Genomic DNA, 22,019 nt, shown 5'->3' with positions numbered 1-22,019 from the left:
ATATTCTACATAGAAATGTGTAGAAAGGTAAAACAGATGGTTAGGTAATTGGATCAGTGACATATTCTCATTTTACAGATTAACCACTACCAAGTTAACTGTTAACTAGGAGAGAAACAGGGTCAACCCAGATCAAAGATGGAACTGGAATCTTGGTCCAACATTTGTTTTTTTAACCATCTCCTTCCCCTCTGCTCTATCAAAACCTAAATACTGAGTCTCTAGTGAAGAAAAAGAAAACAAAAGTAAATAATAATAATAATTTTAAAAGCCTACTATAGAAAAAACAAGAAGGAATCCAAGAGTTTGTTCAGGAAAATATTCCGGGCAAGCTTTCACCTATTCAGCACTTGACAGAGAATAAAAGTTTCCATTCAGAGCAGATATATTTCCTTTCCCATGATTTGGCTTATTTTAAAAAGTCTGAATTCCCAGAGGAGTTCATAATGTCTGCTCCAACTGAGAAAGTTCTTATAGTTTGTTTCAACTGCTGTGCAACTCATCACCATCAGCTAAGTAGATTCTTTTTTTCCTTCTGTCTCAAAGCTATGATTATGTCCTCCTTTAGAAATGGCTCATGATTCCACATAGTGCAAGCAATTTACATGGACTCTGCCATGAAATTACACCCTTCAAACAAGACAGATGTCCTAAACTGAAATGTAACAAGTGTGTATCCTGTGAGTATTAAGCTTACTCCAGTCAGTCTGGATCCACTGGAAGGAGTAAGACATCTTTCTGGGCACTTGTGATAATGTGTACTTCTTAGCTGCTCGTGTTTTTGAGTGTTGTTTGTGTGTGCATGTACATTTGTGAGGAGTTACAGTAGCTTGGACAGCATGGAGATCAAACTAGTCAATTCTAAAGGAAATCAACCGTGAATACTCATTGGAACAGAAGCTCCAACACTTCGGCCACCTGATGCGAAGAGTTGACTCATTGGAAAACACCCTGATGCTGGGAAAGACTGAAGGCAGAAGACAGAGGGCAGCAGAGGATGAGATGGTTGCATAGCATCGCCGATTCAATGGACATGATCTTGGACAAACTCAGGGAGATAGTGAGGGACAGGGAAGCCTGGCATGCTGCGGTCCACGGGTTGCAAAGAGTTGGACACGATTTAGTGACTGAAAAACAACAAGGTAGAAACAGATGTTTTGCCCCTGGAAACAAATGCAGTGGGCTTAGGAAGAACTGCCACTTTGTGTAACGGAGGTCACTTTGTCACACTTAGGCCACATTACCTTGCGTGAAGCACTAGGCAACTCCAACTAGGTGCGGTGTACCTGTCAGATGCAGCAAAGAGTGGTAAATGGAGGAGCTTCATGGTCAGTTTCTGGCATCTTTTAGGATTTGCCAGTGCTCAGGGACCCTCTGTGCTGTACTCAATCTCTTTTAAAGCTGTTGGCAATTCCTCTGTCACCTAGCTCCCAGAGCAGTGTGCCCCCAAACTGGCCACATCAGAGATAACACAGTGTTATGTGTTAATAGCAGAGACTCCTAGGCTTCTGTAATGGAGATTCTGAGTTGGGAGCCCAGGGATGGACCCTGAAACCTCCCTACTCAACTCAGGTGACTTTATGACTTGACATAGTTGAGAAGCAAAGTCTTAGTAGACTCTTGCCCTGTATCTGTCTTTAAGTATCCAGACCCCAAATTATTAAAAACATTACAACAGGATCCCATGAAAAACAAGGACATTTCAATATGAGAAGAGGTACTTATGGGGGAACAATAAATATCTATTAGTTTTAAATGATTTTTAAAAGGAAATACTAAACCACTCCATAGCTATAGAATTAAAGGAGACAAGGGCATAAAAAATATTAAAATCTTCTTACTTTTCAGGATGATTCTAATACCTGCACAATGAAAGGACTCTGGAATCCCTCTCTTTTAAATCTGTTACTAGTAAAGTTTTTTTTTTTTTCCCCTCTCTCTCTTACATACACCGACATCAAAGGGAAAAGAAAGGTGAGTTCTGAAATCGGTTTGGCCACGAGGAAGGTTAAAATTTACACTTACTGCATGTCTACTTTGTGGCAGGTCAATTACTATTTTGCCCACATAGCATTTTGGTGAAGTAAGTGTCTGAAGTTCAGAGAGGTTAAGTGACTTGCCCAAATTAACTTAGCTGGTCTGCTTTAGAGCTAAGACCCAGGTGGGAGAAGGGACGAAACCACACAGACAATGGACATCAATCACTATATAACACAGTTTGTGGGCTTGCTAGCACATGGTTTGCTGCCGCTGCTGTTTAGTTACTAAGTCGTGCCCTACTCTTTGCAACCCCGTGGACTGTAGCCCACCAGGCTCCTCTGTCCACGGGATTTCCCAGGCAAGAATACTGGAGTGGCAGTGGGTTGCCATTTCATTCTCCAGGGCCTCTTCCTGCCTTAGGAATCGAACCTGCATCTCCTGCTTGCCAGGCAGATTCTTTAACACTGAACCACTGGTTAGTGGTTGATAAACAGATAAGTAGTGGATAGATAATGAGTAGTGAATAGATAATGATAAATGGATGAGTAGTGGGTATCAGGGTTTTCCTGATAGCTCAGTTGGTAAAGAATCCGCCTGCAATGCAGGAGACCCCGGTTCAACTCCTGGGTTGGGAAGATCCCCTGGAGAAGGGATAGGCTACCCACTCCAGTATTCTTGGGCTTCCCTGTGGCTCAGCTGGTAAAGAATTGGCCTGCAATGCGGAAAACCTAGGTTCAATACCTGGGTTGGGAAGCTTCCCTGGAGAAGCTTCTAGTATTCTGGTCTGGAGAATTCCATGGACTGTATAGTTCATGGGATCACAAAGAATCAGACACAACTGAGCGACTTTCACTTAGTGGATAGATATGCAAACACCCTGATCCAAAAGATGACATGACTTCTTATTGGCTCACTCCAGAAGCAGAAAGCTCTGATGACAGTGGAATGAGAAATGGAAGCTAATGTTCTCCAGCATTCTTGCCTTGCTGATGAATGATACATTTCTTAAGTACCTTGTAACTCATTTAGTTTCCTTCTTGGTAAAAGGTGTGACAGCATTCTCTGCAAATGAGATTTTGCAACGGAGCAAGAAGGATCATAAAATGCTTGGCAAATATGAATGCTTATGAAGGTCATAATACAATGAACCATAAATAACAGAACTGAAATCACATGCCCACGAAATAAGTTTTTCTTAAAGCATTTAAACGATCACCTTGATCAGTTTGGCCTCACTCTTACATGCATGTCATAAATGTCTTGATAACTTGGTTAAATGAGTCCATGACTCTCTTTCCTGTATGGAATCTGTTTTCTAAAGGCTGTTTGTGATCTGCAGGTTTGAGAGTGAATAGTCTACAGAAGAAATGCAAGCTAAAGGTTTCACAAAGGATGATTTCTGTATCTGGGGTTTCATTTCTGGTCATGTGAATGTTCTCTTAGCTTGCTCTTCTAAGAATGGAGTATTTAATAATGAGTGGTGAGAAAAAAATGGAGTCTTAGAATATCAGAATTCAAAAGGGCAGGCTAGCTCATATGGGTCTGTGGAAAGTTTTTGTAGACAAGTATCTTAGGTTAAAATCCAGTTCTCAAACCAGTGAGCTTGGACTTTGGACAGATTGCTGAACTCTGAGCCCTACATTACTTGTTTATAAGATCAGGATAAGAAATTTTCCTCTGCAATAGATATGACAAATAAATGATACAAAACCCCCAGCACAGCTCTGTTGACATAACTCAGGTTGCATATTCTTTCCAAGGTCATACAACCTTGGATAGAGGAGAGCCATAGAGCCTGCCTGTGGCAGATCTAACTTTGGATTTCTTTTAAAGAAAAATCACACCATTTCTGTTTTGCATCTCTATAAGTGTATAAATCAGAACTGCTATCATTTTAATCTCATTCAGTTTTTAAGAGAAAATTTCCCAATAACAGAACTTTAGGTAGCAGATAAATTGGGAGAAATGAGGGAAATAAAAGATAAACTTATAGTATTTAACTCTGGCTATAAAATTTGGTGGCTCAGACAGTAAAGAATCTGCCTGCAATTCAGGAGACCTAGGTTCAATCCCTGGGTTAGGAAGATCCCATGGAGAAGGGAATGACTACCCACTCCAGTATTCTTGCCTGCAGAATTCCATGGATAGAGGAACCCAGGCAGGCGACTGTCCATGGGATCACAGAGTCAGACATGACTGAGGAACTAAAATTTTTTTTTCCATAGAATATGGGGAGCAATAGCACACTTGTAATATACTGAAATATTTCAGAAAATTATAGACATTCATTTCTTGGAACTAAAGTTCAGCTCCATCTGAACATGCAGCTTTTGGAACAAGCCCTCTGTGAGGTTACAGGAAAAAACCCTCAAATTATAAACTTGACCCTTCTTCCTCAAAGAAAACATAGTAGGAACTTTTTCAATTTTTATTTTGGAAAAATTAGATTCATGGGAAGTTGCAAAGATTGTACAGAAAGGTCCCATAATTTTAGTAATTTAACTCACTGAATTCTGGCATCTGCTATTCATCTGTCTGAATTAGCATTATTTTACACCAAGGTAGAGACCTTTGTTATTCAGATTTGCACAAGTAATTGAGGGCTAATGATGCAGAATGTCTGGAAACAATGACAGATCTGTTTGGTTTTCCCTCCAGGTTTAGCAATCCCTATAATTTCTAATGACCCTGTATCTTGAAGTTAATTTTTAGAAAACTAATTTCTAATCATTACATGCCCTTTTCCTGCTTCCCAGACCCCCCTCTCCTCATTTGTGGCATCCATTCGTTTAGAAGTTGCTTTCTCTCTTAGATACGGGTCACTAAATTACTGAGGAAATGTATCACCGAGAGTGGCAGCACATGCCCGGATAAAAGTCATTCATTTCTTCATTCGGTCAACACATTATGATGAAGAGACAACACTGCTAAGAGCTGTTACGTACGTGGGGCATAATGACTGTCACCAGTCAGAGCCATTCTCTGCGCACATGAGCTTTACAGTCTACCATGAAGACAGCAAAGTTCAAAGCTGCTTACAGAAGAAGACAGGCCAGGTGCCGTAGACTATTTACCAGGTGGGTCTAACTTAGACTGGGCTTTAGGGAATGCTTCCTGGAGGAAGAGAAGTCAGGGAGGGCATGTTTGGCCACGCTGGAATAATCAATCATTCTAAGGTTTTCTGCTATGACTGCAGAAGCCTCGTATTCTTTGCATCTGCTTCTCCATGTTATTTTCTAGAAAAATATTCTTCCACATTAGATTACTTTTCTATTTATGTAAATAAAAAGCCTTTTAAGCAATTAGCCCCCTTATATAACTTTCCTCAACCCTTCTTTTAACCGTTGGTACTATATCCAGACAAGAAACAATGAATATAATCCTATCTTCAAAATCAGGATCGGATATAATGTCTTAAAGCTAAACACCAGTCAGTAACTCAGCATGTGGCTCAAACATGGAAGTGCACTGTGCTCCGAGGGGCCTAGACCTGCAAGTCGGCCTCATTCATACCGACACCGAAGGCACTGCAGGATACGGCCCAGTCTCTCACACTCCTTCAGTGTCCCTGGAGGGCGCTGAGGCCCCCACCTGACATCTGTGACAGGATGTCTGATGTCATTTTTGAACCCAATAATGGTTCATTAAGACATGGAATTGCTAGCAAGTCCATCGCACAGACGTGTATAAAACTTGGCATTGGTACTGCTCATCTGCTTTGGTCCTGTTTTTATTCCCTGACTAGCAGGGGTGATGGAATTGCTCTGGTCCAGTTATGTGCATGGTGGGCATCATTCCATTGATTTAAAGTAACTTTTATACGGCAATGGACTGAGAGCAAGTTAGTGTTGTGTTATGGTTCAATTAATAGTTTCTTAGCATGCTTTTTCTATTTTTTTTTTTTTTTTTCTTTACACTCCAACCAAAGTCCTGACTTGGTTAAGTTCAGTTTTTACTTTTTCCTCCAGAATTTTTCAAAATTGGTAATAGATTTCTCCAACAGGTGGTGCTGTGTGCAACATAAAGCTACATACTCCACTTTTCAGTGCTCTACTGATTCTACGATCTAACTTGACAATTTAAGATCACTGTTAGGTCTCATGGTTGATAAAGTAAAAATCAGTTCAATTGAAAAGAACCAAAGTAGCAATTTTTAACTGAAAAGCATGTTTCTAATATATGATCGATATAGTTAGACAATAAATTATGAACATTTTATTTTCTGTTAAGCTATATAATTAGTATAAATTTTCCTTTCCTACTTCAATTTATAGGAAAAGAATATATGTAATTATTTAATCTAAAACATATTACCATAAAATTTTATTTGCTCTCATCTGAACGTTAAGCAGTGTTAACAAGTGAGGAAATATTTTCCTAGTGCTGTAATACTGTTTGGAGAACTTCAGCAACATTTTGTTCCAATACAGTGATTGGGATTTTAAAATAATAGCAAAATTCACATATCTTCAAAGCATGCTTTTGATATTCAGGTAGTAATGATTTTGATTTTAAAATCTAATAGATTTAAGACCTACTATGTATAAAGCAAAATCTACTACTGTCCATGGTAGTGCTGTCTAAAAAAATACAATGCACACCATATATATAATTAAAAAATTAATAGCCACACTAAAAAATTAAAGAGGAATAGGAGGAGCCTGGTAGGTTGCAGTCCATGGGGTCACTAAGAGTCAGGCACGACTGAGCGACTTCCTTTTCACTTTTCACTTTCATGCATTGGAGAAGGAAATGGCAACCCACTCCAGCGTTCTTGCCTGGAGAATCCCAGGGACGGGGGAGCCTGGTGGGCTGCCGTCTCTGGGGTCGCACAGAGTCGGACACAACTGAAGTGCTTAGCAGGAGAAATTATTTTTAACAGTATGTTTTCTTTATTTCAGTATATCCCAAATGTTACTATCTCAACATTTAATTAATGTAGAAATTATAAATGAGATGTATGTTGGGGGGTACTAAATCTTCATATCTCTGGTATATTTTATATTTATACTTGCAGCACATCTCAGTTTGTATTAGCCCTATTTCAGGTACTCTCTGGCCACATGTAGCTAGTGGCTACTGTATTGGTCAGTCCAGGACTGAGCATTTCTCAAACTCTTCAATTCTTAAGACCTCTAAGGAGGAAGGATTCTTTTACTAATAAATATTACTCCCAGGTCCAGTATAACCACAAACTATACACCATCCCTTTGGGGTCTGAATTTATTCGATTTATTTTATTGAACTTTAGTTGATTTCTAATGTGTTAGTTTCTGCAGTACATCACAGTGATTCAGACAGATATATATATTCTTTTTCATATGCTTTTCCATTAGAGTCTATTACGGGGTATTGAGTATAGTTCCCTGTACTATATGGTAGGATCTTGTTGTTTACCGATTCTATATATATAGTAGCTTGTATCTGCTAATCCCAAACTCCTAATCCAGCCCTCTCCCCATATCCCCTCTCACCGGAAGCACAATTTTAAACATGGTGAATTGAACTTTGTTAGTTTAATTCAAGTAAGGTGTTAATTAAACTTTCAAAGTGGATTCAATTTGCTGCACTTGAAAGATGATGCTTTTGCAGGAGCAGAATGAGTACTTTTGTTTTGCGGTACCTTTTTCTCTCCCGAGAAAACACCAGTGAACAAGTGCTAGAGCAAGATTTATGTCTGCTGCCAGATAGAAAAGTGGCTCCTGCTACGTGATACCTTAGTGGTAACAGCAGGTTCTTCACACCCAGAGCAACTGTCCTCTGTGTCATTCTAGCCTCTTCTTTGAGTAGAACTTTGCTAACACACCTGCTTCACTAGCATAATCACTGATGCCTTTGTTCCTGAGCTTGCTAGTGCCACAAAGAACTCGTTTCCATCTTATTCTGCAGTGACCGTCTTTCCTGAATACACATCACGTCTTTTGGAATCGTACAAGAATTAAGAGGGTACCTTGATTCATAATGGAAAACTTAAATAGCAAATGACACTTCTGTCACCTTTTCTTGCACACAAAGCATGTTTATAGGCATCCTCTAGCCACTGGACTGGACAAGGTCAGTTTTCATTCCAATCCCAAAGAAGGGCAAAGCCAAAGAATGTTCAAACTACCATACAATGGCACTCATTTCACATTAAGGTTATGCTCAAAATTCCTCAAGCTAGGCTTCAGCAGTATGTGAACTGAGAACTTTCAGATGTAAAAGCTGGGTTTAGAATACGCAGAGGAACCAGAGATCAAATTGCCAACATTTGTTAGATTAGAGAAAGCAAGGGAATTCCAGAAAAACATCTACTTCTGCTTCACTGACTATGCTAAAGCCTTAACCTTTGAATTTGTGGATCACAACGAACTTTGGGAAATTCTTAAAAAAATGGGAATACCAGACCCTTAGCTGCCTCCTGAGAAACCTGTGTGCGGATCAAGAAGCAACAGTTAGAACTGGACATGGAACAACTGACTGTTTCAAAGTCGGGAAAGGAGTACAACTAGGCTGTATATTGTCACCCTGCTTATTTAACTTATATTCAGAGTATATCATGCAAACCGCCAGGCTGGATGAATCACAAGCTGGAATCAAGACTGCTGAGAGAAATATCGACAACCTCAGATATGCAGATGATACCATTCTAATGGCAGAAAGTGAAGAGGAACTAAAGAGCCTCTTGATGATGGTGAAAGAGGAGAGTGAAAAAACTGGTTTGAAATTCAACGTTAAAAAAAAAAAAAAACTAAGATCATGGCATCTGGTCCCATCAGTTCATGGCAAATAGAAGAGGAAAAAGTGGAAGCAGTGACAAGTTTTTTTTTCCTTGGGTTTTAAAATCACTGCAGATGGTGACTGTAGCCATGAAATTAAAAGGCACCTGCTCCTTGGAAGGAAAGCTACGACAAATGTAAACAGTGTATTAAGAAGCAGAGATGTCACTTTGCTGACAAAGGTCCATATAGTCAAAGCTATGGTTTTTCCAGCGGTCATGTATAGATGTGAGAGTTGGACCATAAACAAGGCTGAGCTCCAAAGAATCGATGCTTTCAAACTGTGGTGTTGGAGAAGACTCTTAAGAGTCCCTTGGACTGCAAGGAGATCCAACCAGTCAATCCTAAAGGAATCAACCCTGAATATTCATTGGAAGGACTGATGCTGAAACATACTCCAATACTTTGGCCACCCAATGTGAAGAGCTGACTTACTAGAAAAGACACTGATGCTGGGAAAGACTGAAGACAGAAGGGGAAGGGGGGTGGCAGAGGATGAGATGGTTAGATAGCATCCCTGACTCAGTGGACATGAGCAATCTGGGCAAACTCTGGGAGGCAGAGAAAACAGAGGAGCCTGGCAGGCTACAGTGCATGGGGTCACAAAGAGTTGGACATGACTTAGCGACTGAATAGGGCATCCTTCATTTGAGAAGATACAGAGGTGAGGGAGTATTACAGAAAAACAACTAGTTTTAGAGTCCAAATTTTGGAAGTCTAGATCTGTCAACCTACTCTTCCCTGAATGGGTGGTGGTGATGGGATTCCACTAGCCCTGGTGGTGTCCTTGTGTGATTTGGAAACGGGCATCCACTTGAAGTGGACACAGCCCTCCAAGTATATGGCATGCTAACTAGACAGTACTTTTGAAAAAAAAAAAAAAAGATAAAAATGACCCTTTGACCTCAAGGCCAGTGTCAGAGCACATGACTTGGCAAGTTGAAGAGGCAAGATTTCTGCCCCTGCTTGCTCTCCTGCCCAACTGTATGTACATGGCAACTGTGTGTATGGCTAGCTTTGAGTGTGGTTCCCATGTGTCAGACATTGTGCTATGAAATTTACATATTTCAGCTCATGCATTCCCCATTAGTTCTCTACGAGGTTAGAGAGGCTTAGGGCTAGTAAGTGGTGGAGCCAGGACGAGAATTCCAGCCTGTGTGACATCCGCAGTTCATAACCCTAATGACCAAACTCCATTGTGCAAGTTCCCCTCCTCTTTGGACTTGCCTTCCTTGGACAGAGGAGCCTGGTGGGCTACAGTCCATGGGGTCGCGATGAGTCAGACACGACTGAGCGACTGAACTGACTGACCAACTTCCCTGGAGTTACAATTTGATTGTGCACACCGAAAGGTTTTGCAAGTTTTAAAAATACTATAGAACCATAGCCTAATCTTTATAATTGGGTTGCTTAGTAAAAAAGAAAGAGTACATATATATATATATATATCACTGATCAAAATACTGGCTAAGATGCTTTCTAAACACTTGGGTTTTAAGATTTTCAGAGAAGGGGGTACACTAGGATTAGTTATAAAAGTAGAATATAGGTTAGTTATAAAATAACAGAATTCATTTATGGAAAAGAGGGTTAAAATGAGACATTTATAATAAGACAGGTATTATCAAGGCTCATTTCCCATAGATGACAGATAAGGTCTAATGATTACAAACTGGGGAAATTAATAGGTTAAATAAAGCTATAGTAGGATGAGTTATCGGAGAAGGCAATGGCACCCCACTCCAGTACTCTTGCCTGGAAAATCCCATGGACGGAGGTGCCTGGTAGGTTGCAGTCCATGGGGTCGCCAAGAGTCAGACATGACTGAGCGACTTCACTTTCACTTTTCACTTTCATGCACTGGAGAAGGAAATGGCAACCCACTCCAGTGTTCTTGCCTGGAGAATCCCAGGGACGGGGGAGCCTGGTGAGCTACTGTCTATGGGGTCGCACAGAGTTGGACATGACTGAAGCGACTTAGCAGCAGCAGTAGCAGCAGGATGAGTTATCTCTTTTTTCCTTTAAGGACGGTCACTGGCTTATTTTATGTACTATTTTTATCTTGCTAATTAACAGCTATCCAGGGGACAGAGTGGAGAGAGTAGAAAATAACATGAAACCTCAGGCTTTTCTTCCCACAAGAACTCTTGGACCTTAAAGGAAAAAGAAGGGTTAGATTTTTAGAGACAGACTCATGTTTATTTTTGCCTGATTTTCAGGCAGGGAAGTTCCAGTAAAAACGAAGTTTCTCTGGGGATAGAACAAGAGTGGTGGTAGGTGGTTCTTGAGCTGGGTATGAAATCTGATCAATTAAGTTTCAGTTATAAAATGTGTGTCTTGGTTCCTTCATTATTATTACTTTTAAATTTAATAATAGTCCTCATTTTTCCTGTTGTGGCCTCCAGTGCTTGATTTTTTTAAACTTGGAAGTACTTACATTTCCTTTTAATTGTCTAAAATGGAACCAGAGTTTATCTGGTCTTTAAAAATGTAGCAAAGCAACTCTATCCACTATTTCCAAGATAGCATGTAGAATCCAGGACAGAGGGCTGTATCATTGTATCTTTAAAACATCACACAGATGCCCTTAGTATGGTAGTGTTTGGGGAGTCAGTTGTCTAAGCAAAGATAGGAAGACTTCCTATTTGAAAATTAGCTTGTTGAAAACAAAATGAAGACATGTCAGCATGAGATCTTAAAAATCCATTCCATCAAGAAACTTTAAAATTAAAAAAAAAAAAAAATCCGCTTGTGCCTGATAGGATATACTATAATATGTGCTCAAAAATGAAGAACATACTTTAGAATCCACAATGGTGGCTGCTTGCAGTTAATTAAAAAAATTAAACATTACCTTCCTCACTTGCTCTAGTCACATTTCAGGTACTCAAGATTTACATGTGACTAGTGATTACTAGTGAGTACTGGAATGGGGTGCCATTGCCTTCTCCAAGTGATTACTGTTGGATATTCCCATCATTATAGAAAATTCCACTGGACAACATTCTCTTAGAATATTCAATATTCTTCCTAAAATACTTTCTCAGAACTGTCCTCAAGGTAAATGTTCCCCTTTAACTTTTTCCCCTGGAGACTAACATTAGTGAAGTTGAGGGTAGGAGAAATAGACTGATGTGAACTTTCCTCTAGAGCTACATATTATGCGATGGTTCCTCCTCCTGCCCAGTGGGTGGGTGTCTAAGTCAGCACTGTGCCCAGTACTGGTGGCTCAAACATTATTTAGACACATACCCTGCCCTCAGCAGCTTACATCATCAAGGTAGCTCTTGGTTAAAAGTAAAATAAAATCCTTGTGTAGAGGATGCTACTTTAAAAAACTGGTAATCAACAACAGCATTTAAGAAATACTGGATACATGAAAATATTTTAATACTTTATTTTCCTTAAAACAAACAATCAAAAACTATCCTTTTTTGAAAACCCATTTATCTTATTCTCTCCATTTCTTTTGCCTGAATCATCCATATTTTTTTACTCTTTTCAAAATGCTAATTCAGCTCTTTCCTTTAGGATTTATTCTTTTTAAAACCTTTGATTGTGTTTTCTTGTAAATTTCCATACAAAAGAATGACTATACTTTCATGCTGCAAAATCAATTAAGGTAACAAAAATCAGAAATCTTAATCACCACTGCATGTTCCCATCCATCAAAAATTATCTGAAGTTGTATATGGTATAGGATATAAATATCAATATTATATATAAATATTTACTATATACTTATTACATGTATAACATTTATTTATTTATTTATTTATTTTTGCCGCTGAGCAGCTTCTGGGAGAACGAGAAGGCTCAGCTTCTAAGAGACAGTTCAAGTGGATTTGAAATGCTCCATGTATAACATTTAAAGTGACTATTCTCAATGTTGAAATCTAGAGGTTTGCAGGAATTTTTCTTTTTTGGTTTATTTTCCTCTCCACAGGACACATGTTCCTAAAATAAGTGGAATAGTTAAAAGTTTTTGCAAACAGGTAGAATAGATTTCAACCCTGGTGCTGCTTCTTAGTTGGGGTAACTTTTTATAAGTTACTTAACTTACTTGAACTTCAGTTCCCTCATCTATAAAGTAGGGTTAAAACTACCTACCTTGCTTTCACTTAAAATTTTAATATATAAATGCATTCATCAGTGCCTCGTGAATGCTAGACTCTCAACAATGATTAGATTCCCTTTACCTTGCTGTAAAGACATTTTAAAATTCTTGGCTGGCTGTGATTCACCATGTCTTATACAAAACCTTTGGTATGACAATATTTTTCTATGGAATGAATATAATAGTGACAATTATGTCCAGATACAATAGCTGACATGTATCAAGGGCTGAGTAAGTAACAAGGGCTGTATTTGAAAAGTGATTCACATAATGATTATTTTTTCTTAACAGCAGCCCTGTGAATTGAGGAAGGTAATCTCCACTTTGCAGAAGCAACAGAGGCTCATGGGATCCAAGAGCTTGTCCACAGTCGTCCCTCAGACACCCTCGAGTCTGTGTCGCTCCTTCACGCACACTTTACAACCAGGAGAGCCTATGTTAGATGCTTTCTAAAAGCCAGTGAATTAAATGTGAAGGTAGTGAATTTTATAGTATGTGAATTAGATCTCCAGTAAAAACGCTATGTAGAGCAGTTGCTGGATGTGTAGGGACTAGCAAGTTATTATAAAGGTTAGCTTTCTTTATGGTGAGCTTGCTCTACCTCTCTCTCTTTCAACATTTTAAAAAGAAAACACTATACCAAGTACCCACTCTCAAAACAAGTCTATTCACAATGTCTGCTAAGAAAAACTACTATGATTCTAAGGGTTAGACAGCCCGAAGAAGGTGTATATGAGAAGGTGACATGCTTGCTTTAGGCCTGTCTTACCAGATCAAGGAAAAAGACACTGGAAGCAACAAAGACTCCAATCATTAGCCTGAACCTCATTTTTAAAAAACTGATTAGAATCCAGGAGAAATAAAAAATCTATAAGAAAAATCTGGGAGAAGACTGAGATAAAAGAAAAGGGATGGAAATAATAATTTCCCAAACAAAAAGTAAACACTACCATATGATCCAGCAATCCCACTCCTGGAGAAAACAATAATTTGAAAAGATACATGTACTCCAGTGTTCACTGCAGCACTATTTATCATAGCCAAGACATGGAAGCAACCCAAATGTCCATCGACAGAGGAATGGATAAAGAAGATGTTATACATATATATATATAATGGAATATTACTAAGCCATAAAAGGAATGAAATAATGCTGTTTCCAGTCACATGAATGGATCTAGAGATTGTCATACTGAGTGAGGTCAGAGAGAGAAAGACAAATATCATATTATATCACTTACATATATAGTCTAAAATGGTACAAATGAATTTATCTGCAAAACAGAAATAGAGTCACAAATGTAGAAAACAAACTTAGGGTTTCCAGGGAGTAAAGAAGGGAAGGAAAAATTGGGAGACTGGGATGGACATATATACACCACTACCACCTGACCTGCCTCTTGAGAAATCTGTATGCAGGTGAGGAAGCAACAGTTAGAACTGGACATGGAACAACAGACTGGTTCCAAATAGGAAAAGGAGTACGTCAAGGCTGTATATTGTCACCCTGCTTATTTAACTTATATGCAGAGGACATCATGAGAAACGCTGGGCTGGAAGAAACACAAGCCGGAATCAAGATTGCTGGGAGAAATATCAATAACCTCAGATATGCAGATGACAACACCCTTATGGCAGAAAGTGAAGAGGAACTCAAAAGCCTCTTGATGAAAGTGAAAGTGCAGAGTGAAAAAGTTGGCTTAAAGCTCAACATTCAGAAAACGAAGATCATGGCATCCGGTCCCATCACTTCATGGGAAATAGATGGGGAAACAGTGGAAACAGTGTCAGACTTTATTTTTCTGGGCTCCAAAATCACTACAGATGGTGACTGCAGCCATGAAATTAAAAGACGCTTACTCCTTGGAAGGAAAGTTATGACCAACCTAGATAGCATATTCTAAAGCAGAGACATTACTTTGCCAACAAAGGTTCGTCTAGTAAAGGCTATGGTTTTTCCTGTAGTCATGTATGGATGTGAGAGTTGGACTGTGAAGAAGGCTGAGCGCCGAAGAATTGATGCTTTTGAACTGTGGTGTTGGAGAAGACTCTTGAGAGTCCCTTGGACTGCAAAGAGATCCAACCAGTCCATTCTGAAGGAGATCAGCTCTGGGATTTCTTTGGAAGGAATGATGCTGAAGCTGAAAGTCCAGTACTTTGGCCACCTCATGTGAAGAGTTGACTCATTGGAAAAGACTCTGATGCTGGGAGGGATTGGGGGCAGGAGGAGAAGGGGACGACAGAGGATGAGATGGCGGGATGGCATCACCGACTCAATGGACATGAGTCTGAGTGAACTCCGGGAGTTGGTGATGGACAGGGAGGCCTCGCGTGCTGCGATTCATGGGGTCGCAAAGAGTCGGACACGACTGAGCGACTGATCTGATCTGATCTGATATATAAAATAGATAACTAATAAGAACCTACTGTATAGCACAGGGAACTCTACTCGATACTCTGTAATAACCTATACGGGGAAAGAATTGTAAAGAGTCAGCACATGTGTATGTGTAACTGATTCGCTTTGCTGTACACCTGAAACTAACACAACATTGTAAATCAAATATACTCCAATAACAGGTTTTTAAAAAGTGAATGTATTTTCTTAAAAATGCTCTACATGTTTTGCATACCTTCCATTATTATTTTACCCCCTCCTTACACATTTTTGACTTAGAAAACTTTCTTAAGCTTTGGAAAGATTGACATAGTTGATTTAAGACTGAGAGAATTATCAGAAATGTGTACATTAGTATTGGGATAGGGTTAGTTTTTTAGATGAAATTGAACTTCATGCCTTATACGTAGAAAACAACAAATGCTGAGGAACCCGATTCCCACTTTAAAATACAAATGTATGAAATTCGAGCACTGTTTCCTTTAGTGCTAGTCATTCATTTGATTCCTGCCTACAGACATTTATAGAAACATGTAGTCACTGTAATTACCTTCATCCATGCCATTAAGTAATTCAGTTAAATCTTCATTTTTACTGTCAAACTGATGCTCCTTCCACGTTTCACCATTTTCACTGCGAAGAACAATGAGCTCTCTCTCCTTGCCTCTCATAGACCCAAAGTGAGGGATTTCCACTATGACAGGGCTGGAAAAAAAGCCACATTATTTTGGTATCAAAGGAAATGTGTTTATGGTTTCATACTTTTTAAACTGTTTCACTGACAATATTCATTTGAAAGTCAGAGGTGCCACTAAGGTTGGGAATGATTTCAAAGCTGCAGAATCATTTGCTAATTAAATAATATATTAGAAGCCTGAAAACATGCCATCATTCATTCATTCACAAACAATTCTTGGGGGCCTATCATATGTTAGGCATTTGATTTAAAAGAGGGAAAATATTCGGCACACATTAGAAATCGAGGAATTGAAAGTTATTAAAATAGACCATAAGAAAGAAAGTTGGTCCGTTTTTAAGAACACAATAGGTATATTATACAAAACACTCATGATTTAAAAGGACACAGTCATTTCTTTAAAGAAAATTTGCAAATTTGAAAGATTGCTGATTTTTTTCCCCTTAGTAAGAATACAATCAATGTAACAATCCACTCCCTCCAACGGTCAGTTTTCATAACGTTTATGGCCTGTATAGTCAAGAGAGTTTCTTTAGTTTTTAAGTTACGAAATGGGCAGCTTAATTTCCTCACTCTTGTAGGACTGCATAGGAATTAAACTTTCTGAAAAAGCACTATTGGTTTGAAATTGTCATATAACAATCTGTTAATCTTTGACAGTGTCCTTTTGCAAAAGAATGTAAAAAAATGGCTGCAAATTGAAGCTAGCCAATCAAGCACAGGAATAGTTCTGTTAAATTTGAAAGTAGGATAAATGCTAAAAAAGATGAATGGAAGTAAGCAGACCACAATCACACACAGTTTATGTAGTTGGATTGTGCAGCTTTATTTTATGACATTTAAGTAGACAGTATCATTATTCTCCTACAGAGGTTGTATGTAACCTCACCTCTTAGCCTATGTGATTATGTACAAGTGGGAAAAGAAGGTACAGGCTTAACTAGGTAACAGCATAAAAAGTGATAGTAGTTGTAATGACCAAATGACATAAAATGTATTAATATTTGAGTTATTACAAAAGCATTCACTTAAAATAGGATGATAGGTATGAAATTTTTACTTTTGGCAAAATACTTATCATTAACTAAAATTAAGGGTTTGAAAGATTTTTTATAATGCATTTATTTTTTGATGGGTAAAAGCAGAATCAGCTATTCCTAACAGTGTTAGTAATTTCAAGAGTTATTAAGATGTTTACCATATTTTTAACCACACCTGGATCAGACATTACTTTTTTCTTTTTTTTTTTTGAGAACTAGATACAATCTTTGCAGGTTGATGTATCAGATACTGTCCCTGTAAATATTTAAGGGATGTGGCTTTGTGTATGACATTCAACAATACTGGAGAGAAGAAATGAACGAGGGTCTGGGACCAAGGTGAAAGCCAAGCATAAGTTTTCATAACAGGTTTCTTCATGCAGACTGCCAAGGCCAACACACCAGTCAGACAGACAAGCAGACAGACGAATACCAACACAATTCAGCTTAAACAGAAGAAAACAAAACAATTTAATAACTTTAGTAAATATTCTACCTGCTGCCTATTTGGCTTTCTTTAAATATCTTCTATTCCCAACATTTTTTTCAAAATCAGTTTACTTATTGATGATTTTCCTTCTCAAAGTCCATAAAGTTTACTTAGTATGCATAAGTACTTTAAAAAAATGTAACTCCACACACATACATATATATATATATATACACACATATATATATATATACACACACATATATATATCATTTATAGCAAATGTTGATTCAGAGTCTGCAAATACCTTCTCTTACACTGGGTTAAAATTAGATCTTCAGTCTATCTTAAAAACGACCATAATCAGTTGAAATATTTCAAATGAAAGTAAATTTTACAAAAGCACAAAGTTATGAAAGCAGAATGCTTGCAGTGAATTCCACATGCTTGAAAAGCACAAGAGAGGTCGCAGCGGGTGCTACATTAAGTCAAGCCACTATGAATTTTTTTTTTCTTTCAGTGACACACATCAACTGAAAGCATTAAAAACTGAAAATAAAATTAAGACAAGAATAAGACCATGGGTGTGATAGAAAAAAATTGAAAATGGAAAAGAATTGTAGACATTCTGTATCTTGTCTATAAAGATCCTACCCAATAAATTTTGTTCCTTGAGGCCCAAGCTGCAGGATTCGGCTAACCAAGCTCTCACCCTCATTTACAGGGGGAGGATTGGTGGGAAGATGCAGTTTACTGAATAACATCCATGCAGCAGGAAGAGAAACAAGAAGGGGAAACTGTGAACAAACTGTCAGTCATGACAGAGCCTGCCTGGTTCGCACCCAAGTGCCACCTCAGAAAATAAATTCATTTTTTTCTCTTAAAGGACCAGATCACAATGGATTGTTTCCCCCAAAAATTATCATTAAGCAGACATGTACCCAAAATAGCCATTTATTCAATATGTCACGTGTCAGAGTGGTGCCTTGACTTCCACGGGGGCTGCTGGGGTTCCGTGCACTCACTGAGCAGAGAACATGCTTCTCAGTTAGTAAAAGCTTTGACCAGCAAACTGAGTTAAGGGAGTGCCAGCCTTCCAGCTTTTCACAGAATTACATAGCTTTGTGACCTTTGATTCTACACCAATGCTATAATCGATCAAAATGGTCCAACTCAATAGATTTAGTAGTTAACTCAATAGATTTAATTTAATTGACAAGGGTAAAGAAAATCAAAGATGCAGTATAAGGGCCAAGATGAAAATTGACAAAATGACTTACCCTAAAAATTGTGCCCCTGCAGGACCCATTTCTACCAGTCTACTGGCTAATCCCTCTCCTTCCACCATGGGGGGTGGGTTGGCCAGTTTATGTCTCTTTACCAAACGGCAGGTGATGCGGGTGGGGGCAGTACACTTGCGTGGAGGAATGATAATCCTCATCCCGTGGTGACGGCTTCCCCTCATGGAGCCCCCTCGAGCATCCACCATAAAGCTAACCAGAAACCTGCAGAGGAAGATCAGAGGCCGAGTCAGGGAGAGATGCAAACCATCTCCACAGTCAGTTCTGAAGTTAAATGTTAAAGTGACAGACAAGGTAGCTAGCATTCCCTCTCTTTAAGAATACACTGGAAGTAAATACCTCAAACATGCATTTGACTTGTGAACTGAGCAAAAGTGTAAAACACGACAATTTATTTTTGGTGGCAAATGGCCTCTGAACAGAAGTCAATCACTCTGTCGATGCTCAAACTAAAGGAATAGTGAATGTTTCAAAGCTGGAATAAAAGCTGGCTATTAAAGGACTGTCTTGCATTTAAAAACAAAGTCCCCTAAACAAAACCACTGTATGTGGTTGCTGTGGGTGGTTTAAATTATATTTAAGGGTCATTGTAACTATACATGGTTTTAGCCATTTGCTGACTATGGAATCTCTTCCCCCAGCAGTTAAGATGAAACTCCACAGTACATCTTAAACGTGAACAACTCAGAAAATAAATGTATATTTAATCATACCGACACTCTAATTTTTACTATTTCCACAAAGCAGAAACGAATAAAAGCAGAAAGTGACTAAGTTTTACTAGGGCAATTTTGATGGAAAGGGATTTAATCTTTTCAGTATCAATTTGGCTTTAAAAACTGTTTAAAATAACCTACATTTGAGTATCTGTACAGAAATGCAAAAATTGACGAACTGACATTTTAGAAAACATCTCTATATAATTCTGTCATTGGCTGCTACATTAAAGCTAGGGAAGAAAAACTATTTATCTGCTTGTGCTTGTAGCTATGAAGATGTAAAGATGTAAACTGTCATATTTGGGTAGTATCTTTTAAAACTTTTTATGGCATATAGTTGAATTATAATGTGTTAATGTCTGCTGTACAGCAAAGTGATTCAGTTACGCATATATATATTATTTTTCATATTCTTTTCCATTATGATTCATCACAGGTTACTGAATATAGTCCCCTGTGTTAGACAGTAGCAACTTGTTGTTTATCCACCCAATGCATAATAGTTTGTATCTGCTAATCTCAAACTTATTTGGGTAATATCTTGATTCCTATCATATGTTCATGAAAAAAAGACCTCTGTGACTCCTCCCACCTTTGTCACCGGGTTGTAAAGCGCTCTAGTAAACATAAACCAGTGAGCCCAACATATGAAGAGTGCAAGTCAGACAGGCGAACAGAAACACATATTTTTACATTTTGGTTCTCACATATGAAAATATGCTTATTCATGGAAGAGCACCAAATGTTGATATTTAGAAAACTGTCTGAATATCTACAGTATCTGGTGTGTGTATGTGGGTGTGGGGGTGGACAATCCCATCCATCAAAATCTGCTACTGTATACTCTTCTGTAAAACAGTTCTAACATCCCCGCAAATAGATTTCAGACCCTGCCTGGAGGTCTTAGCTGGAGACTCCTTCCAAAAGAGTGATGCTTCTTGACCTTGAAAGAGTAAATCAGCCCACCATCCCCATGGAGAGAGGCAGGTGCATGGGGATCACCTTTTAGCCCAGCAGATTTTCAGAACCAACTGTGGTCATCAGTGAAGTCATCAACTTCATACCTTTTTGCTCTTTTTGGATTTAGCCATTTTCCTCTGGATTAATGAATGGTTTTTATGTTTTGATATTATTGTATCTACTTTGAGAGACTAGAATCACAGGGATATTCAAAGTATGAGGGCAAGAGACAGACCCCTTCAAAAACAGAACAAAACAAAAAACAAAACTCCCTCCTATTAAAAAACAAAGATCCTTGTTCACTTGTACAAGTGTCCAGATGAACTGTCTCCAGTGCTGAATGTTCCAGGGCTCCCTTGCAGCTACTCTGGGAGCCTTCATTTCCTTAGACATGTACAAGCTTAACAGCCACTTTTACCTGGTACTGAAGACAATGTGGCAATATTATAAGGAAGTCCAAGACAAAAATCTGATCTTTCCCAGCTTTTAGTAGTTAAAAAGGAACTTGTGGTTGGGATTAACAGTAACAGAATGAATGAGAAATGACTCAAGATAAACTCTGGGTTTGAAAATGCAGTTGTATTGGTACAAATAAACACTGGAGTATTTACACTGAGAGGACCTTGCTCACTCTGGCAACAAACAGCTGGTTCTCACTCACACACATAATATTCCGATCAGGTTGGTCTTGTTCACTGCTCTACCTGTAGAGCTGAGCATGATTCTCACACATAATAAGCACACAGTAAATGTTTATTGAATAAACCAATAAACAAAACTATTTTGTTAAGTGTGCTTAGAAATTGCCTAGGTCAGATTTGGTTACTAACATTGAAAAAAAATACGGAAAAATATATACATATATAAATACATGAAATATATATTATGGGCTTCCCTCATGGTTCAGACGGTAAAGAATCCACCTGCAATGCAGGAGACCTAAGTTTGATCCCTGGGTTGGGAAGATCCCATGGAGGAAGGCATGGCAACCCACACCAGTATTTTTGTCTGGAGAATTCCTGTGGCAGAGGAGACTGGCGGGCTACAGTCTATGGGGTCTCAAAGAGTCAGACACAACTGAGTGATAAATTTCATTTATTTATACATATATAAATAAATGAAATATATATTATAGGTATATAATATATATACATATATACACTGAAGGTAGTGTAAGAAGGTTACCAGTGTCAATATAAAAATACCCCAGCTACAGAGAATATCAGAACCAAATGGAAAAACCATGGCTTAGAAGATTTTAATGACAAATTGGAAGAATCTCTTTCTCTATATTCTGCATGGCACCCAGCACATAGCTAGGGCTCATTACTGATTATTTATTGTTCTAAGGTTTTCAGCTTTATACAGCCAAAAGACTGAGGAAATATGGGGTAAATGTTAAGCAGAATATTGAGTCCTATTATTCAATAACATCATGAAATACAGAAATTTGTTTTTTAAACTCCCTGGTGGCACAGTGGGTAAGTCATCTGCCTGCAATGCAGGAGATCTGGGTTCCATCCCTGGTTGGGAAGATGCCCTGGAGAAGGAAATGGCAACCCTCTCCAGTCCTCTTGCCTGGAAAATTCCATAGACGGAGGACCCTGCTAGGTTACACA

The 22,019-nt window shown here is 38.6% G+C and overlaps 1 protein-coding gene across 50 annotated transcripts in view; it reads right to left on the bottom strand.

The window, feature by feature from the left end:
• The window catches only part of ANK3 (ankyrin 3), a 759,198-nt gene that overhangs the window by 69,087 nt on the left and 668,092 nt on the right, over positions 1–22,019 (bottom strand). For all 50 annotated transcript variants that reach the window (XM_086382383.1, XM_086382396.1, XM_086382405.1 and 47 more), the window contains 2 exons: positions 18,701–18,925; positions 15,804–15,958 (listed from right to left, as the gene is read on the bottom strand). In XM_086382383.1, the coding sequence (XP_086238509.1) occupies positions 15,804–15,958; positions 18,701–18,925 (380 nt within the window). The remainder of the gene's footprint in view (positions 1–15,803; positions 15,959–18,700; positions 18,926–22,019) is intronic.

This window comes from Bos grunniens, chromosome 28 (genome assembly GCF_055505025.1).
Source record: "Bos grunniens cultivar Pamir isolate PY7600 chromosome 28, Bosgru_T2T1.0, whole genome shotgun sequence".
Classification (NCBI taxonomy): Eukaryota; Metazoa; Chordata; class Mammalia; order Artiodactyla; family Bovidae; genus Bos; species Bos grunniens.
This window is presented reverse-complemented; position numbering and strand designations above follow the sequence as displayed.